The sequence below is a fragment of the Leucoraja erinacea genome, chromosome 28 (genome assembly GCF_028641065.1).
Source record: "Leucoraja erinacea ecotype New England chromosome 28, Leri_hhj_1, whole genome shotgun sequence".
Taxonomy (NCBI): domain Eukaryota; kingdom Metazoa; phylum Chordata; class Chondrichthyes; order Rajiformes; family Rajidae; genus Leucoraja; species Leucoraja erinaceus.
Window position 1 is genome coordinate 8,306,008 of NC_073404.1, and position 19,276 is coordinate 8,325,283.

Sequence of the window (19,276 nt, forward strand, 5' to 3'; positions counted from 1 at the left end):
CCTGTTCTCTGTTCAGATTTTGTCCAGGCCTTGCTCCGTGTCCGTGGGGTCGCTGAGGAGACATCTTGCTGTTGTTCCGTGTGAGCGGAGGCCCACCATGGAGGAGATACAGACCGTGGTGGCCGGTGCTCGAGCTGCCTACAACCTGGGCAAAACCCGCCCACTGGAATTCCGCCTGCAGCAGCTGAGGGCCATGGAGAAGATGCTGACGGAGAAGAAGGATCTAATCTTGGAGGCGCTGCAGAAGGACCTGCACAAGGTTGGAAATAAAGTTCCCCAAACGCGATCTGAAGGTCCTCATCACCCTGAGGGGTGTCTGCACCTTCAGTAGGATGATGATCTCATTCAGAAGCGAGAGGGGATTGATTTTTTTCTCATTCTCTGCCATTTCCTGCCCTGTTGCATCTATATATCACACCCATTCCTTGAATGCCAACACTGTATACCCTCGTTTTAATGGACCTCTTCATGACCGATTTGAGCTGTCGACACCATCCCTGGCTCGTGCCGAATCCCTGGCCGCTTGTACCCTCGCACTGCGCCCCACTCTCTCTGCCTCCCCAGCTTGCTGCTCCGTCTGCCCCCCACACCAACTCCCGGCTCGCTCCAGCTTCCATGACAGACCTTCTGCCGCCGCCACCGGCCCGCACAACCTCACCTGCAATCGCCTCCACCACCGACGACCCTCACCTGCACCAAACCTTGAAGAGACCTTGCCCTCCCCTGCTTTTTTCCAAAGTGGGAGATACCCAATACCCAAGAAATTTCCCTGCCCACGCCAACCCCCCAACTCCCTCCCCCCCCCCCCCCCTTTCCCTTCCCCTGCCCCGAGCAAAAGAAGGGAATAGGAAAAGGAAAAGATTATTATTTTTTAAAGACTTCCCTCCTGTCTGAATTTGCAGAATGCATTTGCGGTGGACATTTATGAAACGGTGGGTATTCTAAATGAAATAACCGTGGCCATAAACAAGCTGCCCGAGTGGATGGAGCCAGAGCACATGTCGAAGAGCATGATGACCATGATGGACACTGTGTACATTCACCGCCAGCCTCTTGGTGTGGTTCTTATCATTGGGGCCTGGAACTACCCATTGGCCCTGGTGCTGCAGCCGTTAGTTGGGGCCATCGCGGCAGGTATGTTCCCCTTTATTTCCTCACCCGTAACATTACCCTCGATGAGGAGTGAAGCGTCTTCTCTGTCCTGCCCGGGGTTTCAGTCTTAACTTCCGTAGAAATTCTGCAGTTGTGTCAGTCTTTGGTCCAGGAGGTGACGTTCCGTGTTGGGACCGCGGTGCTGGGTGCTCCGGAGACCAACGTCCTGGGCTCTCTGGTGGGAAGAGAGTGGGCTGTGGGGCCGTTCCACCCACGTGTGGAGCTGCCATCCCCTGGGAATGCCGGTTCACTCTCCTGCACTCATCCGGGATCTGGGAAATCCGACCAGGATGGGGATCAGGAGTAGGAACCGTGGCTGATTCCCGAGGCTGCACCTCCCCCTCCCGAACCCCAGTGTCATGTCCGCACTTCTGCAGTGGCGCAGAGGTTGAGCAGAGAGACAGCCTTGTTTGTCTCAGTACACTGTGGACACGTCTATTTCACCCGGAGACTCAAACCAGAGGATGTCAATTCAAAATAAATGATAGATGTTAATAAATGTTATGCACAAACTCCCAGACAGGACAGTAGAGGTGGGGGGGGGGGGGGGGGAAGGGCTGGGCGTGGTGGGGGGGGGGTAACGGCGGGTGTGGGGGGGGGGGGGGAGGGCTGGGTGTGGGGGGCAGGGTGTGGGGGGAGGAGCTGGGTGTGGTGGGGCAGGGTATGTGGGGAAAGAACCAGGTGTGGGGTGGGGAGGGTCCTGGAGTTCCGCACCACTGGGAGTGTTGGGGTGGATGGAAGTGATGCCTTAAGCAGAATCTTGGGGAACAGCAGCTGGAGGAAGTAAAAGAAGGACGTGTGGGAGGGGGCTTGAGTGTAGCAGCAACGCCAGCATGGCCCGGTGGGGCCGAAAGGCCAGATCTGATGCCGTAATCTCAGTGTAATACTCGGTGTTCCATTCCCGCTCCCAGGAAACGCGGCGGTGGTGAAGCCGTCGGAAGTGAGTGGGAACACGGCAGAACTCCTGGCCCAGCTCCTCCCTCAGTACCTGGACAAGGTGAGTGTAGCCGGGCTGGGGCCACTGCACTGACGATGGCACGGTGGCGCAGTTGCTGCCTTGCAGCACCAGAGACCCCAGTTCGATCCTGTCTGTACGGAATTTGTACGCCTTCCCCGGGACCTGCATGGGTTTTCTCTGACATCTTCGGTTTCTTCCCACACTCCAAAGACGTGCAGGTTTGTAGGTTAATTGACTTGGTATAAGTTTAAATTGTCCCTAGTGTGTGTAGCATATTGTTAGTGTGTGGGGATCGTAGATCGGCGCGGACTCGGTGGGCCAAAGGGCCTGTTTCCGCACTGTATCTCTAAACTAAACTAAGAATATGGGTTGGACCATTTAGAACTGAGACGAGGAAACATTTTTACACCCAGAGAGTTGTGAATCTGTGGAATTCTCTGCCACCGAAGGCAGTGGAGGCCAAATCACTGAATGTTTTCAAGAGTGAGTTAGATTTAGCTCTTAAGGCTAAAGGGATATGGGGAAAAAGTAGGAACGGGATACTGATTTTGGATGATCAGCTGGCTCAAAGGGCCGAATGGCCTGCTCCTGCTCCTATTGTCTGTGTTTCTAACTGAGTGTCCTCTTTCTTCAAGGAGCTCTACCCCGTCATCAATGGAGGAGTGAAGGAGGCCACGGAGCTACTGAGCATTCGGTTTGACCACATCCTGTACACGGGCAACGCTGCTGTCGGCAGGATTGTCATGGAGGCTGCCGCCAAGCACCTGACGCCCGTCACCCTGGAGCTCGGCGGCAAGAGTCCCTGCTACGTGGACACGGACTGCGATCTGGACGTTGCCTGCAGGTTGGCCTCTTGTCGCGGGGGGGGGGAGGGGAGGGGGGGGGGGTGGAAGATGTCACACTTGTGTTACTGTAGAGACAGCTCTGCATAGATAAAATGCAGCAGCTGAGAGGAGACAGCAGAGAAGCCCTTATAAATTCCCATGAAGGTTCCATAGCTGGGCATGGGAACAGCATGGGAACGAAGGAAACGGAGCCATCCGTGTTAACTTTCACGCATGTGTGCCGGCATCTTACTCGCATGTGTGCTGGCAGGGAGCGTCACGGCTGTACACATGTGTGCGGTATGTTAGGAACACCAGATGACGGTGACACAGGACTTGTGCGGGACACAGCCTGAAAGGCTGCTGCCATTTTATACATGTCACATTGTTGATGTACCAAGTTTTGAAGTTAATTAGTAAATTACGGTTAAATCACTTATTCTGTTGTTGTTGTTGTTCCGGGTAATACATAACAGATACGTTATGGAGGGGTGAACAGTCACAGTTAAACATTTCAGAGGGTGAATTTTGTGGCATCTCATTTTGGCGGCCTGTGAACCACTGGTCTGTCCTTTCCAGACGTATAGCGTGGGGCCGATACACCAACTGCGGCCAAACCTGCATCGCCCCCGACTACATCCTGTGCAGTGAAAACATCCAAGACCAAGTAGTGAAGAAGATCGTCACCGCCATTACAGTGAGTGCAAAGAGAAAAGTCAGTCGGCATCTGAAAGAGGAAAGTGCCACCAGGGCGTTGCGTGTCTGACAAGACGAGTGAGATTGTTGATGGGACGTGAATGGGTTCTAGTGGCTCCATCCCCAGTTTCCCCATCCACATTTTCATTCTGTTAATTCTCAGAGGGTGGGAGTTGCTGGTAAGGTCAGCCCTCTTGCACGAACGCTCACTTTGTGGTGACGGGATGTTGGGCTTTACTCCCTCTCCCCTGACTCAGTCTGAGGAAGGGTCTCGACCCGAAACGTCTCCCATTCATTCTCTCCAGAGACAGTGTCTGTCCCGCTGTTACTCCAGCAATTTGTGACTGTCTTACTCCTGAGCCAGTGGCTGCCCATTGATATGGCCGTGCAACTTGTGAGGCAATTTCAGTGGTGGTGGGAGTGCTGATGTCCATTACTGTTAAAACAATAAGTACGTGCTAGAACACCAGGATAAGCACTCAACCAAGAAAACCAAACACAATGCCAAAATAGTATCTAAACTACCGATACACACTTATGCTATAGGACAATAACTAACTTCATGTTCAGTAATAAGCTATGTACATGTTAACAAACACTCAAGCTAATAATTAATCAAGAAACCCAATGCCAATGCCACGTGAGAATCTAAAATGCCTTCACATAATGGCACTGGAGTTGCATATAATGTAAGCCCATAATGATGGCAGGTTTTAAAATGGACCTCAGATTCACGAACCACTGAGAGACATTTCTATGCCTGATAACCCCAACAAACTTCCTGATCAAAATATTTTCCTCAGTCATTTTGGCCCTCGTGGAGCCTTGGGCTTTTATCCTCGTCCATCTGCACGTTTCATCTGGGGATGTATCGTGGACGGCAAGTTCCATGAAAAGGTCAAGGTGTGCAACGCTCATTTTATCTCCCATCTAACATACCAAGCAGTTATGTGGATGGAGGGAGGTATGGTTTATCGTTACCCCGCCCTGGCCTCCTGTGGACAGCTCCCTTTGCATTAGACACTGGCATGGGATGCCCATTGAAGTGTCGTCTTCATCTGCCTGTTTCGTTCTGTTCCAGGAATTCTACGGAAACGATCCCCAGAAATCCCCGGACTACGGGCGAATTGTCAATCAGCGCCATTTTCAGAGAATTATGTCTTTGCTGGAGGGAGCGAATGTGGTGTATGGCGGTAAAAACGACGAAGAGGATCTCTACATAGGTACGTGCAGCATCTGTGGGAGGTCATACAACCATTGTCATAGTCATGCAGCACATAAACAGGCCCTTCAGCCTGACTTGTCCATGGCATCCAACATGACCGTTCTACACTAGTCCTACCTGCCCACGTTTGCCCATATCCTTCTAAACCTTTCCGAGCCATGTACAGTGCCCTCCATAATGTTTGGGACAAAGACCCATCGTTTATTTATTTGCCTCTACTCCACAATTTGAGATTTGTAATAGAAAAAAATCACATGTGGTTAAAGTGCAATCATTAACAGCAAATAGGGTGGACACAATGCCAGTGCCCTATTTGAATGAATAAATGAATAAGTTTATTGGCCGAGAATTCACCTACAAGGAATTTGCCTTGGTGCTCTGCCCACAAGTGACAACATGAAATACAGCGACAGATATGAATGATACATAAACAATTAAACATTAATAGTAAAACATTATTGATTAAACATGTGAATTAAATAAAATACCAGAGCAAAAGGAGACAACAGATTTTTGATTATTGAGTAGAGCTACTACTCGTGGGAAAAAAAGCAGTTTTTATGTCTGGCTGTGGTAGCTTTGACAGTCCGGAGTCGACTTCCAGAGGGAAGTGATTCAAAGAGTTTGTGGCCAGGGTGAGAGGGGCAGAGATGATCTTACTTGCTCGCTTCCGGACTGCACAGACCTTCAAGTGTTATAAGTGCTGCGGTTGAAAGGCACGGAGAATTATGTCTACCTAAGAGATCGATCTCTTAGATAGGCATAATTCTCCCATGCCTTTACTATTTATATTTAGTAATTACCAGTTTATAATTTTAGTCAGGGTCGGCAGTGCTTACGTTGCCCACCCTGACGGCACGTGCCTGATTCCACCGTCTTAAGAGCATTGAGCTCCAGGTTGTTGCAATGACACCAGGACGCCAGCTGTGACACTTCCTGTCTGTAGGCAGATTCCTCCCCATCCTAGATCAGTCCAATCAGGGTTGTGTCGTCCGCAAACTTGAGAAGCTTGACAGAGGAGTCGGTGGAGGTGCGGCTCCTAGTTGGAATGCAACTGCCCTCACTAAAGCTGGCATATGATGATACAGAGTCTGTATATTCATCGAGGCTTGTGGTTGCTGGAGTTAAACTTCTGAGCATATATTTGCTCACTGACTCAGATTACCTGTTCCACACCTGTAAAATCACCAGCCGTACCCGTTTCAGCACAGCCAGTGCAAATAACTCTTTCCCCCTGCTAGCTCTTACCAGCCCTATCCAACCTCTCTCTGCATTCATCCCAATTCTGTGGTTGTGCTGAAGGCTCTCAGACCAGAAATATTAATTCTGCAAATCTTTCAATGGACGTTGCCTGTCCTAATGAGTGTTTCTAGCATTTGCTGATATTATTTCCTATTTCTAATACCTGCAGTTTTCTTTTCCAATCCTCCCCCCTCCTCGCCAAATTGGTGCCCAGCATTCCCAATGTTATTAGTACCATCACGTGACCAACTACTTTGACCCCATAAAGAGGCCGAAAGTGCTGGAGTAACTCAGCGGGTCCGGCAGCATCGCTGGAAAACATGGAGAGGTGACGTTTCGGGTCGGGACCCATCTTTATTCTCTTATTTGAGAGCAGGGTGAAAATGAAGATTAAAGTTAATGAAATCAACAAGTTCTGCACGATGCAGTTGTAGATGTAGCGGATGTAGAGTTGGCGGATGGAGCCAGTGTACGTTTGGAACAAGTGTCGTTTGACGTAACCAACAAAAAGGGACCCATCTGTTACTCCAAGCTCTTCCATTCCATTCCGAACCTCTCTGCCTTTCCAAACTCTTTAAAACCCACTATGGTCACCATGGAACCATCACCTGGGATGTGTCTCTATTTTGTTAACAGTCATCTGTGAAATGCCTTTGAACTGTATAAGTACCAGTTGATATTGTGAAGTTGGAATGAATAGCAAACCAAGGGGCCCCCAACCAGCAATGAAATAAGTGATTTGACAACTTATTCCTTTCAGTTGATTGGGGAACAATAACCACAAACTCCTCAGCCTTTTAACTGGTGCCACTGGATCTGTTAGACAACGGCAGTCTGCTTCAAATTCTAAATGATGGACTGAGCTATCAGGAGGCTCTTAGATTTCTCATTGCCTCCTTCCTGTGAAAGGGCAGGGTCCTGCAGAGAACACAAAGTGCTGGAGTAGCGGGTCAGGCAACGCCACTGGAAGACATGGATAGACAACATTAAGTTCATGAGCCTTCTTCACTCAGTTTAGACACTAGAGATACAGTACGTCCAAATGTCCTTTAAATATTGTTGTAGTACCTTCCTCAACTACCTCCTCCGGCAGCTCGTTCTATAAAACCCAAACCCTCTGTGTGGAAAAAGTTGCCTCTCCAGGTTCCAATTGAAATGTTCCCACCTCACCTTAAACCTAAATCCATTGGTTCTTGATTCCCCTACTCTGGGTAAAAGTCTCTGTGTATTCACCTTATTTATTCCACATGATCTTGTTTGCCTCTATAAGATCACCCCTCATCCTCCAAGGAACAAGCTCCTAGCTTGCCCAACCTTTCCCTATAGCTCAGGTTCATGAGTCCTAGCAATATTCTCTGCACTCTTTCCAACTTAAGAACATCCTTCCCAGAGCAGGGTGGCCATAACTGAACACAATACTCCAACTGCGGCCTCACCATCACCTTGACAGTACTACACTCCACCCTGTCACAGACAGACAGTGTATCACAAGGGCCAATGTACCAGTGGGATGATGTATGATATCTGTTCAAGTAGATCTCAGTTTAGTTCACACTTTGACCAGCGAGGTCACTGTCCTGTCATGGAACGGAACCATAAATAATTCCTGCTGTTTTACTTGTTTCATTACGTTCTCAGCTCCTCCCGTGAGAGGTAGTTTCTTTCGATTCCGGAACTTTAACCACAAACTGCCAGCCTTTTAACCCCTCTCTGGAGACAACGGCTCGCTTCAAATTCTAAATGATGGACTGAGCTATCAGAGTCTTTCATTGTCCTCTATGACCCCCTGAACTGCAGCACCAAATGGACATGGAGACAACAGAGTCAGGGAGAGACACTAGAGATACAGAGAAATGGATCCTTAAAATGTTGTTAAGTACCTGCCTCAACTACCTTCTTCACTCAGTTTAGACCCACTAGAATACAGTTGCCTAGAAACCCATCTCACCTTAAACAAATATCCCCTACCTGAAAAGGGGACAAAGTGCTGCCTTCTACGCGACTACCCCCCCAAACTTGCTGTGTGGAAAAGTTTGCCCTCTGGAGGTTCCAATTGAAATGTTCCCATCTCACCTTAAACCTAAATCCAATGGTTCTTGATTCCCCTACTCTGGGTAAAAGTCTCAGTGTATCCACCTTATTTATTCCACATGATCTTGTTTGCCTCCATTAGATCACCCCTCATCCTCCAAGGAACAAGCTCCTAGCTTGCCCAACCTTTCCCTATAGCTCAGGCTCATGAGTCCTAGCAATATTCTCTGCACTCTTTCCAACTTAAGAACATCCTTCCCAGAGCAGGGTGGCCATAACTGAACACAATACTCGAAATGCGGCCTCACCAACACCTTGACAGTACTACACTCCACCCTGTCACAGCCAGACAGTGTATCACAAGGGCCAATGTACCAGTGGGATGATGTATGATATCTGTTCAAGTAGATCTCAGTTTAGTTCACACTTTGACCAGCGAGGTCACTGTCCTGTCATGGAACGGAACCATAAATAATTCCTGCTGTTTTACTTGTTTCATTACGTTCTCAGCCCCTCCCGTGAGAGGTAGTTTCTCATTCCGGCTTTCCCTGCCCCTTCCCCTCTCTGGAGTCTTTCATTGTCCTCTAACCCCCTGAACTGCAGCACCAGATGGACTGGGAGAGGGGAAGGAGGGAGAGAAGGGGATACAGTGAAATGGAGCGATGGTGAGAGAGGGGGCAGGGAGGGAGGGAAAAGGAGAGAGAGGAGAGGAGGGGAGGAGGAAAGGGGGAGAGGGCAATCATGATGAAAGGGAGGGGGGAGAGAGAAAGAGTGTGGGAGAGAGAGGAGATGGTAGGGGATGGAGAGGGAGGAAAGGAGGAGAAGGAGGTTGTCAGAGGTTATCGGGAGAAAGGAGAATGGGGTCAGGAGGGGGGGAGATAGATCAGCCATGATTGAATGACGGAGTAGACTTGATGGGCCGAACGGCCGATTCTTCTCCCATCACTTATGATCGCATGACATGATCTAGAACAGGAGAGAGGGAAGAGAGGAATGATGGTGTAGATTCACAGAGTCGTTTACAAAGAGTAGAGGAATCAAGGACCAGATCTCCTGCCCTTATTTCATCGGCAGGGGTTTAGAAATGGCCGTAGGGTCTTTCTCCTGGCTGTGGGTGTGACTGGGACGGGCTCAGGCCCAGGTTTGGGCCGGCTGGGTGGGTGCTGGGTAAGGTTGGTCTGGGCTGTGGACCAGGTACGGGGAGGGGCACAGAGTTAGAGGCAGCGGGAGGAAGCAGTGAGGTGGGACACGGCAACGGTACATCATCCCTCCCTCAACCCATGGGCCGGGGCAGCCCTTGCCCTGGTGACTGTGGTCAGGGGTTTGAGTGGAGGGAGGGAGGGAGGGAAGGATGGTCCTGGTTGCCCCCACACCCGAACCTGACCCATTCCAGTCGCCTGCCTGCCTGTCTGCCGGTCGTACAACACGTTCTTCATTTGTACGGCTGCCAGGGGTTTTGGGGAGAAGGCAGGAGAATGGGGTTAGGAGGGAGAGATAGATCAGCCATGATTGAATAAACCTGATGGGCCGAATGGATGAATTCCGCTCCTGTAACTAATGAACTTATGAACTGACACGAGCTGCACGGGGAGGTGCTGAGTGGAGAAGTGCAGGGACTGGGCCCACAGCCGATGGGCAGAGAGCAGGGACACAAAGCCGGCAGGCCCGTGACTAACTGGCCAACGCCTCACTCTGTTGATGATCCTTCCCGTCTCTCCTTCCCTCGCTCAGCTCCCACCATTGTGACGGATGTGGATCCCGACTCCAGGATCATGCAGGAGGAGATCTTTGGGCCGGTGCTGCCCATCGTCACGGTCAATGGTGTGGACGAGGCCATCGCCTTCATCAGCCGGCGCGACAAGCCTCTGGCTCTGTACGTCTTCTCCCACAACAAGAAGGTGAGGCTCGCTGTTTCCACCCACGCCCGTGCTTGGACTCACTCTGCCCAGAGATAATCAATGCTCGCAACTCTTTCCACGTTTTCCCGGTTAAAACATCCTCCAAGCCCACAACCCTCCGGGATCTCTGGTCTCTCGTGTATCCCTGAATGTCATCGCTCCACCATTCACAGCCTCCAGCTCCCAACCTCTGGAATTTCCCCTCTAAACATCTCCATCTCTCCCTTCTTTCCAGATGCTCCGATCTCTGAGCAAACGTTCTCTCTCCGCCCCAACACCTCGGTATGTGTCTCGGGAATCAAATAGTGCTTAGCAAGGTTTAGATATACGACACAGAATGCACAGGAAAGGCCCTAGGCTTTCTAATTATCTTTCAAAAATAGGCCACCAGGATCAAATAATAATAATAATAATAATTTATTTTATTGTCATTGCACATAGGTGCAAACGAGATTTGGTATGCAGCTTCCATCCGATAGTCATAACTTAAAAAACTATTAAAATTTAGATACCCTGAGAGACATGATTTATTAAAAAAAAGAACAGTAAAACAGTCTAAATATGCAAATATGTCTGTGCCGGGTCAATGTGTGACCATCCGAGGGAGAAAGTTCATGGGGGTGGGGGGGGTGGGGGGACACTCAGGGCCGGTTCAGAGCAGCGATAGCTCTGGGGATGAAGCTTTCTCCATATCTCTCTATGGCATGAACCTCTATGACAGTGTTGTGTGTTGGTCTGAGGGACTAGATATGCACTTCCAGTTCCTTATCTCAGCATTGCCACTGCAGGGAGGCAACCAGCTCCAGGTCAGGTTCTTTCTCACCGAATGGAAGGACATAACTTTGGAGAGATACAGCGCAGAAACAGGCCCTTCCGCCCACCGGGTCCGAGCCGACTGTCTGTCACTAGCTACAACCTACAAACTAGGGACAATTTACAATTTATAGAAACCAATTAACCTACAAACCTGTAAGTCTGTGGAGTGTGCGGGGAAACCGGAGCACCCAGAGAAAACCCACACGATCACAGGGAAAACGTACAAACTCTGTCCAGACAGCACCCGTAGTCAGGATCGAACCAGGGTCTCTGGCGCTGTGAGGCAGGAACTCTACTATTGTGCCATTGTTGTAATTGTGTTTTTCTCTCCCTCCCTCTCTGTGTAGTTGATAAAGAGGATGATTGCAGAGACATCCAGCGGTGGTGTAACAGCCAATGACTGCTTCATCCACTACAGCGTACACACTCTCCCATTCGGGGGTGTTGGTGAGTTCACTTTGTACATTTTGCCTCCTGCCCGCACTGCGCAGTAGGTCGAACATAACACGCCACAGACGGAAGGAAAGCAAACTGGTTTCTCTGCGGTGGGATCAGGAGCTGTAAGGAAGTAGCGGACTCATAGAGGTGTATCACACAGAAACAGACTCACCTCATTCTTTGGGCAGCACGGTGGCACAGCGGTAGAATTCTTTGCCTGACTGCATCAGAGACCCGGGTTCAATCCGCACTGTTCTGTGCTGTACGGTGTTTGTACATTCTCCCTGTGACCATGTGGGTTTTCTCTGGGTGCTCCAGGTTTCCTCCCAAACTCTAAAGACGTACATGTTTATTGATTAATTGCCTTCGGTAAAAATTGTAAATTATCCTCGGCGTGTAGGATAGCGTTAGTGTAGTGGATGATGACTGATCAGCGCGGACTCGGTGGGCCGAAGGGTCTGTGTTTCCGCACTGTATCTCTGAACATTCATGCTGAATTTTTCCACTTCTGCACTGACCTTAGTGCCTCAGCGGTTTCAGTTGAGGATGTAGGCTTGGTCTTTGATTGTCATCAATGATGTGATGCATTAAATTAGAGATACAGCGTTCTTCTCACCTTTGTTCATGGAACCTTGCCATGGGTAACGGCTGTCTTTCCCTATCTACATTGTAAAACTGCTCATTAGATTGCTTTCTCACAATCTAGCTTTTCAAAGGTTTCCTTCCCTGGAATACCTCGAGCAGCAACAGTGACGGATGAATTAGAAAGGGAAGGTGACTTTTTTCACATGGAAAAGTGCTACAATTTATTATTTAACAGAAGATAACCTTTGCACTTGTACCCTGCCTCTCTCCGTTTAAAGGATGCAACATAACTGACCTATATTGGGATACTGCTTATTTTTGAACCCTTTTACATATCTGAAAATAAACATGCAGGTACAGCAGGTTGTGAAGAAAGCCAATGGCCTTCAGAACAAGAGGATTTGAGTATAGGGGTAAAGATGTCCTTCTGCAGTTGTACAGGGCCCTGGTGAGACCACATCTGGAGTATTGTGTGCAGTTTTGGTCTCCTAATTTGAGGAAGGACATCCTTGCTATTGAGGGAGTGCAGCGTAGGTTCACGAGGTTAATTCCCGGGATGGCAGGACTGTCATATGATGAAAGATTGGAAAGAATGGGCTTGTATTCACTGGAATTTAGAAGGATGAGAGGGATTCTTATAGAAGCATATAAAATTATAAAAGGACTGGACAAGCTAGATGCAGAAAAAAATGTTCCCAATGTTGGGGGAATTGAGAACCAGGGGCCACTGTCCAAGAATAAAGGGGAGGCCATTTAAAACTGAGAAAAAAAAAACTTTTTTCACCCAGAAAGTTGTGAATTTGCGGAATTCTCTGCCACAGAAGGCAGTGGAGGCCAATTCACTGGATTAATTTAAAAGAGACTTAGATAGAGTTCTAGGGGGTAGTGGAATCAAAGGGTATGGGGAGAAGGCAGGCATGGGTTACTGATTGTGGATGATCAGCCATGATCACAATGAATGGTGGTGCTGGCTCGAAGGGCCGAATGGCTTCCTCTTGCACCTATTTTCTATGTTTCCATAATAACAGGTCCTTCAGTCCATTTTGTCTGTGCTACCCAATATGTCTGTCTACAATAATTCCATTTGCTTGTGTTTGATCCATTTTCCACTAAACCTTTCCTGTCCATATGTCTGTAAACATTGCAATTATAACCGCCTCCACCACCACCTATGGCAGTTTGTTCCATGCACCCACCGGTGTCCGTGTGGAAAACGCTCCTCCGATCCCTTTTAAATCATTCCCAATCATACCAGTTTATTCCAGTTTTGCTGTGGCCTTTGCCCTTATCTGCATTCCTCACAAAATAAATATGGATGAAGTAGGCTGCACAATCCATCAATAAAACAGTTTGGTTGTCATCCAAGCTCGCACCACAATACTCCAGTTGTATTACAAACACAGGGCACTTGTCAATTACAAGCCAAACTCAGAGGCATTTTTTTAATCTACCTACCATATATTAAATACAATGACCAATTTCCCTCCTGGGATAAATAAAGTTCATTCATATATCATATTGCACAAAACCTCTTGCTCAAATCAGTGACATTTTTATTTAATAAGTTATAGTCTGATCTTGAAGGGACAAATTTCATTGTAACAGAATTATAATACAAGCCTCCAGTGATCATAATGAGTGATGCCTCAGAAGATATGCTGGCTGGAACTGTTTATAGTTATGTGTAGTTGCATCCGCGGTGTCCAACCCATTAAGTATAGAAATAAGTGCAAGTATGTACTGGAAGTGGATCTGAAATGGTATTGTAGACAATGGGTCTAACCACAGATCATTTGGCCTGCGCCATAGTACCCCTCCCCCGTGGAATAGTCTGTGCGGAAGAACATGCCATTTGGGCAGTGGGCAGCATGGAATATCCCCAGGACACATAAAAGAGAACAATGGTCCCTGGTGAATGGTAGTCCCAAGTAGTTGTACAGCAGCATGCCTCGTCACCAGTACTTTCAAACAGGCACCAAGACCCGTTTGACTGGCAGTGAGAGGGGTTATTCTGCAGATCCTTCTGAGACGGTGTAACTCCAAGCGCATTTCCTTCGAGGTGGCTGTACTGGAGTGAGACTGGCACCAATCCATCCACGTAACTACGTATGTGCTGTCCGAGAAGCTCCAGAAAGGGATTTAGTGGTTTTGGTTGAGGTTCATTTGAGGATGTTTCCACACGTGGGTGAGTTTAGGAACACAGCGCTAGCCTCAGAATAAAAGGACACACATTAAGAAAGGAGATGAGGAATGTCCTTCTTAAGAGGGTGGTGAATCTGTGGAATTCATTGCCACAAATGGCTGAGGAGGCCTTGTCATTGGGTATTTCTGACGCGAGTTTGACAGATTCTTGATTACTAAGCGTGTCAGAGGCTGTGGGAAGAAGGCAGGAGAATGGGATTGAGAGGAAAAGATAGATTGACCATGATCTGGCAGAGTAGACATGATCCATACGATCCATGATCATATCCAGAACAAGGGGTCACATCCAGAACAAGGGGTCACAGTTCACAGTTTAAGGATAAAGGGGAAATCTTTTAGGACCGAGATGAGGAAAACCTTTTTCACACAGAGAGTGGTGAATCTCTGGAACTCTCTCCCGCAGAAGGTAGTTGAGGCCAGTTCATTTGCTATATTTAAGAGGGAGTTAGATGTCGCCCTTGTGGCTAAAGGGATCAGGGGGTATGGAGAGAAGGCAGGTACAGGATACTGAGTTGGATGATCAGCCATGATTATATTGAATGGCGGTGTAGGCTCGAAGGGCTGAATGGCCTACTCCTGCACCTATTTTCTATGTTTCAATATTGTATTTTCCCAATTTTTATTTTTACAAAACTAATGATGTTCTGCCTTTTCACAGGTGAGAGTGGCTTTGGGGCGTACCACGGCAAACACAGCTTTGATACGTTCAGTCATCGCCGAGCTTGTGTGTTGAAGTCGCTGGGCATGGAAAAGTTTAACAGTGTCCGGTACGCGCCCTCCACTGACTCCAAGCTCAAGTGGACCAGCTGGCTGCTGAAGAAGAATTGAAGAATGTGGCAGATTGTGAGCACGTGTTCTCATTGCGATCTGAAGGTAGTTTGATTTGTTCCATGGACGTAGGCAACTGTGGGAATCTTTGTCCATCTCCTATTTGCATTTGAGAAAGAGAAGTGTTTGGCTCTGGAAGGCTGCCAGCTTTTCCAGTTAAGCTACTCCCATGGTGTTGAATAGGAAATGTTAGTATTCTGACCCATAATAGCGAAGGAGAGGCAAAGTATATTCAATAAAATATAAAAGTGCTTGAGTAACTCAGCAGGTCAGGCAGCATCTGTAGAGGGAATGAATACGTAAGTGACATTTTGGGTCAGGATCCTTCTTCAGACTAAAATATGTCTTAAAACTGGTAGATGAAGGGAACCTGGCATTCCAATATACCCAATGTCTTTTGACCTCTGCTTTGGTGACTAATACCATTGTTTCTTCTATGGATGGACTGATCACTATGTCCCCAATGAAATGATCATCTTTGTTAAATGGTTGCTCTCCGAGGTGTATCAGTGCTGAGAGAACATGAGATTATTTTGATTTATTTGATCCAAATGTTTTGAAGTTTACACATGGGACGGAGGGTGAGGAGGCTGAGGACAACAAGCATATATTTACACATGGCAGACGTGTTGAACCTTTTATGTTTCCATCTGACTAATAGAAAATGGTGCAGGAAGGAACTGCAGATGCTGGTTTAAACCGAAGATAGACACAAATGCTGGAGTAACAGCAGGACAGGCAGCATCTCTGGAGAGAAGGGTAGAATGGGTGACCTTTTGGGTGAGGCCCAATGCAAATTGGAGGAACAACACCTCATATTTCACTTGGGCAGCTTACATCCCAGCGGTATCAATATTGACCTCTCTAACTTCAAGTAATCTTTCCCTTCCCTCTCTCTCCATTTCACCCCCTTCCCAGTTCTCCGACTAGTCTGACAGTGTGTTTACATTTTATCTCTGTTGGCTTTGTTGTTACTATCACCTAGCTAACAATGATCTATTCTACATGTTCCTCAATCACCAATCCCGTTGTCCCATTTTCACACCTTATACTTCCTTATCTCTGTATCTCCCTCGTCCCTGATTCAGTCTGATGAAGGGTCTCGACCCGAAACGTCACCCATTCCTTCTATCCGGAGATGCGGCCTGTCCCGCTGAGTAGACTTTGTGTCTATCTTAGGATGTATTTGATGATCACATGTTAGATCCTCCAGGTAGTCAAGGTATATTAATTCTGCATGTTCCCTCCTGCTTTATTACAGATGGTCATTGTTGGCTGACCTTCTGACGACCTCAGGATTGAGCTCCTGTGCAAGCCCACTACTTTATGGGAAGAACCAGCTGAACGAACCACACGCAAATCAGACTAAATCACCGTTACTCGCATAATCTAACTCTTCTATTGGAACATCCCATTAAATCATAACAAACGTTATCATTTTTGCACAACTGCGATACATTGCTGAGGGTCTGATGCCTCACTGGTAAAGTGAGCCGAGCGGAGTTCCCTACAGTGATGTCTGAGTGTCTGCTAAACACTTATCCCTTCCTCACTAGAAGCAGAGTCTATTTTATAATCTTACTAAGGATAGAAAGATAGAAAATAGGTGCAGGAGTATGCCATTCTGCCCTTCGAGCCATTCAATATGATCATGGTTGATCATCTAAAATCAGTATCCGTTTCCTGCTTTTTCCCCATATCCCATATCCCTTGAATCCATTAGCCCTAAGAGCTAAATCTATCTCTCTCTTGAAAACATCCAGTGAATTGGCCTCCACTGTGGCAGAGAATTCTATTGGTATGTTATTACTAAGGTTTAATCACACACACAGATAAACTTCCTCTCTCTAAACATTCCAGACAGCTGTTTCACTGGTATTGTGCCACACAGACTTTATCCCCTTGTTAACGAGGTGAATAAATGTTCATAAGCTCAAGGAGCAGAATTAGGCCATTCAGCCCATCCAGTCTACTCTACTATTCAATCGTGGTTGATCTATCTTTCCCTCTCAACCCCATTCTCCTGCCTTCTCCCCATAACCCCTGACACCCGTACTAATCAAGAACTGACAATCTCCACCTTAAAAATATCCATTGATTTGGCTTCCACAGCCCTCTGTGGCGATGAATTCCACAGATTCACCACAATCTGACCAAAAAAAATCATTCTCATCCCCTTTCTAAAGGTACGTCCTTTTATTCTGAGGTTATGACCTCTGGTCCTAGACTCTCCCACTAGTGGAAACATCCTCTCCACATCCACTCTATCCAGGCCTTTCACTATTCAGTAAGTTTCAATGAGGTTCCCCCTCATCCTTCTAAACTCCAGCAAGTAGAGGCCCAGTGCCGTCAAACGCTCCTCATATGTTAATCCAATCATCCCAGGGATCATTCTCGTAAACCTCCTCTGGACCTAAATGTTTTAATCATTGTGGAGCAGGGCCTGCCAGATGTGGCGAAGTACTGAATCAAGATAAGTCGTGCATGAGTTCCGCTCTGCACGCACACTTTCCCCTCCATGTTCCTCCTGCACCTTATATTTTCGTCCTCTCCTTCATACGCACCAACAGTGATTGTACTTCATCAATTTCTGCTGCCCCGGTGAACCAGTTGGGACTTGCTGAGGTTATGCAAGGAGCAGTTCTAGTTACAGTACTGCCAGCTTTGTTACTCCAGTCTGCTGACACCAGTCTCCCAAAACGGATGCTATTCCGAGTTCTGTCGGGGAAGAGATCATCAGGAGGAGAAAGGAAATGATTCAAGGAGATGTGCTCAAAGCCTCCATACGGAAATGCAAGATCCCTGCTGACCACTGGGAATCTCCATCCCACGACTGCTCACAGTGGAGCAGGAGCATTTGGGATGGGACAGAGAACCCGGAAATCGAGTGTGCGGAATGGCAGCATAATTGGTTGAAGCCGGGCTTCACCTCACGGCCTATCCATCCAGTCAGTCATCTCCTGCTCCGTCTGAGGAAGAGCCTGTAGTTCCCAACTTTGGCCCAAAAAAAATGGATGGAAGCAAATTAAGCTTGATCCCGAGGGTTTGCCCAAGAAGGAACATTTCTCCCGATTTAAAAAAAAAACAAACTGGGATGAAGTGTGAAGAAGCCGGCATAAAACATCTCGGGAAAAAGGATGTATTTCAAGCGATGTCGGGGGTGAGAAATGTTCCTGGATTTTCATCTCTCCGGTTTTCATATCCAATCTCGTCAAATGGAAAACTGCAGGCAGCTGGAAAAGAGCAGACACATTCAACCTGTATCTCTTGGATTGATGGACTATTCATCTTTGCTGGGGAGAAAAGAAAACATTCCCCATAATCACATGTAAATTGGTTAGGGTGTTCCATTTTATTTTTCTGCTTTATTTACTTATCATCTTAGGACAGTTTTTCTATTAAATTGCCTTTAAATTTCATGACCTCAAGTAGTAGATCTTGATGTTCTGATTTATTCTATATCTGAAAACAGCTTCCAGTCTCTTAAAAAATCCAAAGAATTGCAGAGTCGATTAGACTGTGGGGCTGGATCCTCTTTTCACCACCGGTCCAGCACTGAGCTTTACCACAAATCAAAGTGACGTTTTTAAAGAGTTATTAATGGCAGTAATATTTCAGACAGCTGTGACTAGTAATGAGTTTATGAAATTAGAAATGTTATTTCTAGTCTGTGCTGTGGTTTAAACTCCAAGGGGCGCGCGGTGGCGCGGTGGTAGAGTTGCTGCCTCACAGCATCAGAGATCCGGGTTCGATCCTGACCACGGGTGCTGTCTGTACAGAGTTTGTATGTTCTCGTGACCACATGGGTTTTCTCCAGGTGCTCAGGTTTCCTCCCACATCCAAAAGACGTGCAGGTTTGTACATTCATTTGCTTCAGTAAAATTGTAAATTGTCCCTAGTGTGTAGGATAGTGTTAGTGAATGGGGTGATTGCTGGTCGGTGCGGACTCAGTGGGCCAAAGGGTCTGTTTACACACTTCATCTGGCCTACCTCTGGCCTTCTGATGGAAGGAGGTCCCTTTATGAGCAGCTGAAGATGGTTGGGCCAAAATCACTGCCTGAGAAACTGCTGCAATGATGTCCTGTGCTGGGTTAATCAGCTCCCACAGCCCATTGATTAGTTATCCCGGGCTCCCTGATGCCACAGTTACTCTCACTTCAACCCGAGGATAGAGGTCCATGATGAAACCAAGGCTTTGATCTGAGCAAAGGCTGTGGCATTAACCAAACTCGGCGTGGGTGAGCAGATTATTGGTGAGTAATTACTGTTGGTGACACCTTCCATCACTGTTGATAATTGAGTGAAGACTGATTGACTTTATCCTGTGTCTTGTTATTGTGATATATCTGGGAAAGTTTCCACATTGTTAGGTAGAATCCAG

General features: G+C 47.5%; 1 protein-coding gene across 1 annotated transcript in view; it reads left to right on the forward strand.

The window, feature by feature from the left end:
• Positions 1-18,323, forward strand: part of LOC129710561 (aldehyde dehydrogenase family 3 member A2-like) — a 32,630-nt gene extending 14,307 nt beyond the window's left edge. The window contains exons 2-11 of the mRNA XM_055657645.1: positions 17-259; positions 903-1,134; positions 2,064-2,149; positions 2,746-2,954; positions 3,514-3,631; positions 4,712-4,853; positions 9,860-10,026; positions 11,190-11,289; positions 14,726-14,940; positions 16,157-18,323. Of these exons, the coding sequence (XP_055513620.1) occupies positions 98-259; positions 903-1,134; positions 2,064-2,149; positions 2,746-2,954; positions 3,514-3,631; positions 4,712-4,853; positions 9,860-10,026; positions 11,190-11,289; positions 14,726-14,895 (1,386 nt within the window). The 5' untranslated portion in view covers positions 17-97 and the 3' untranslated portion in view covers positions 14,896-14,940; positions 16,157-18,323. The remainder of the gene's footprint in view (positions 1-16; positions 260-902; positions 1,135-2,063; positions 2,150-2,745; positions 2,955-3,513; positions 3,632-4,711; positions 4,854-9,859; positions 10,027-11,189; positions 11,290-14,725; positions 14,941-16,156) is intronic.
• The last annotated feature ends 953 nt before the right edge of the window (positions 18,324-19,276 follow it).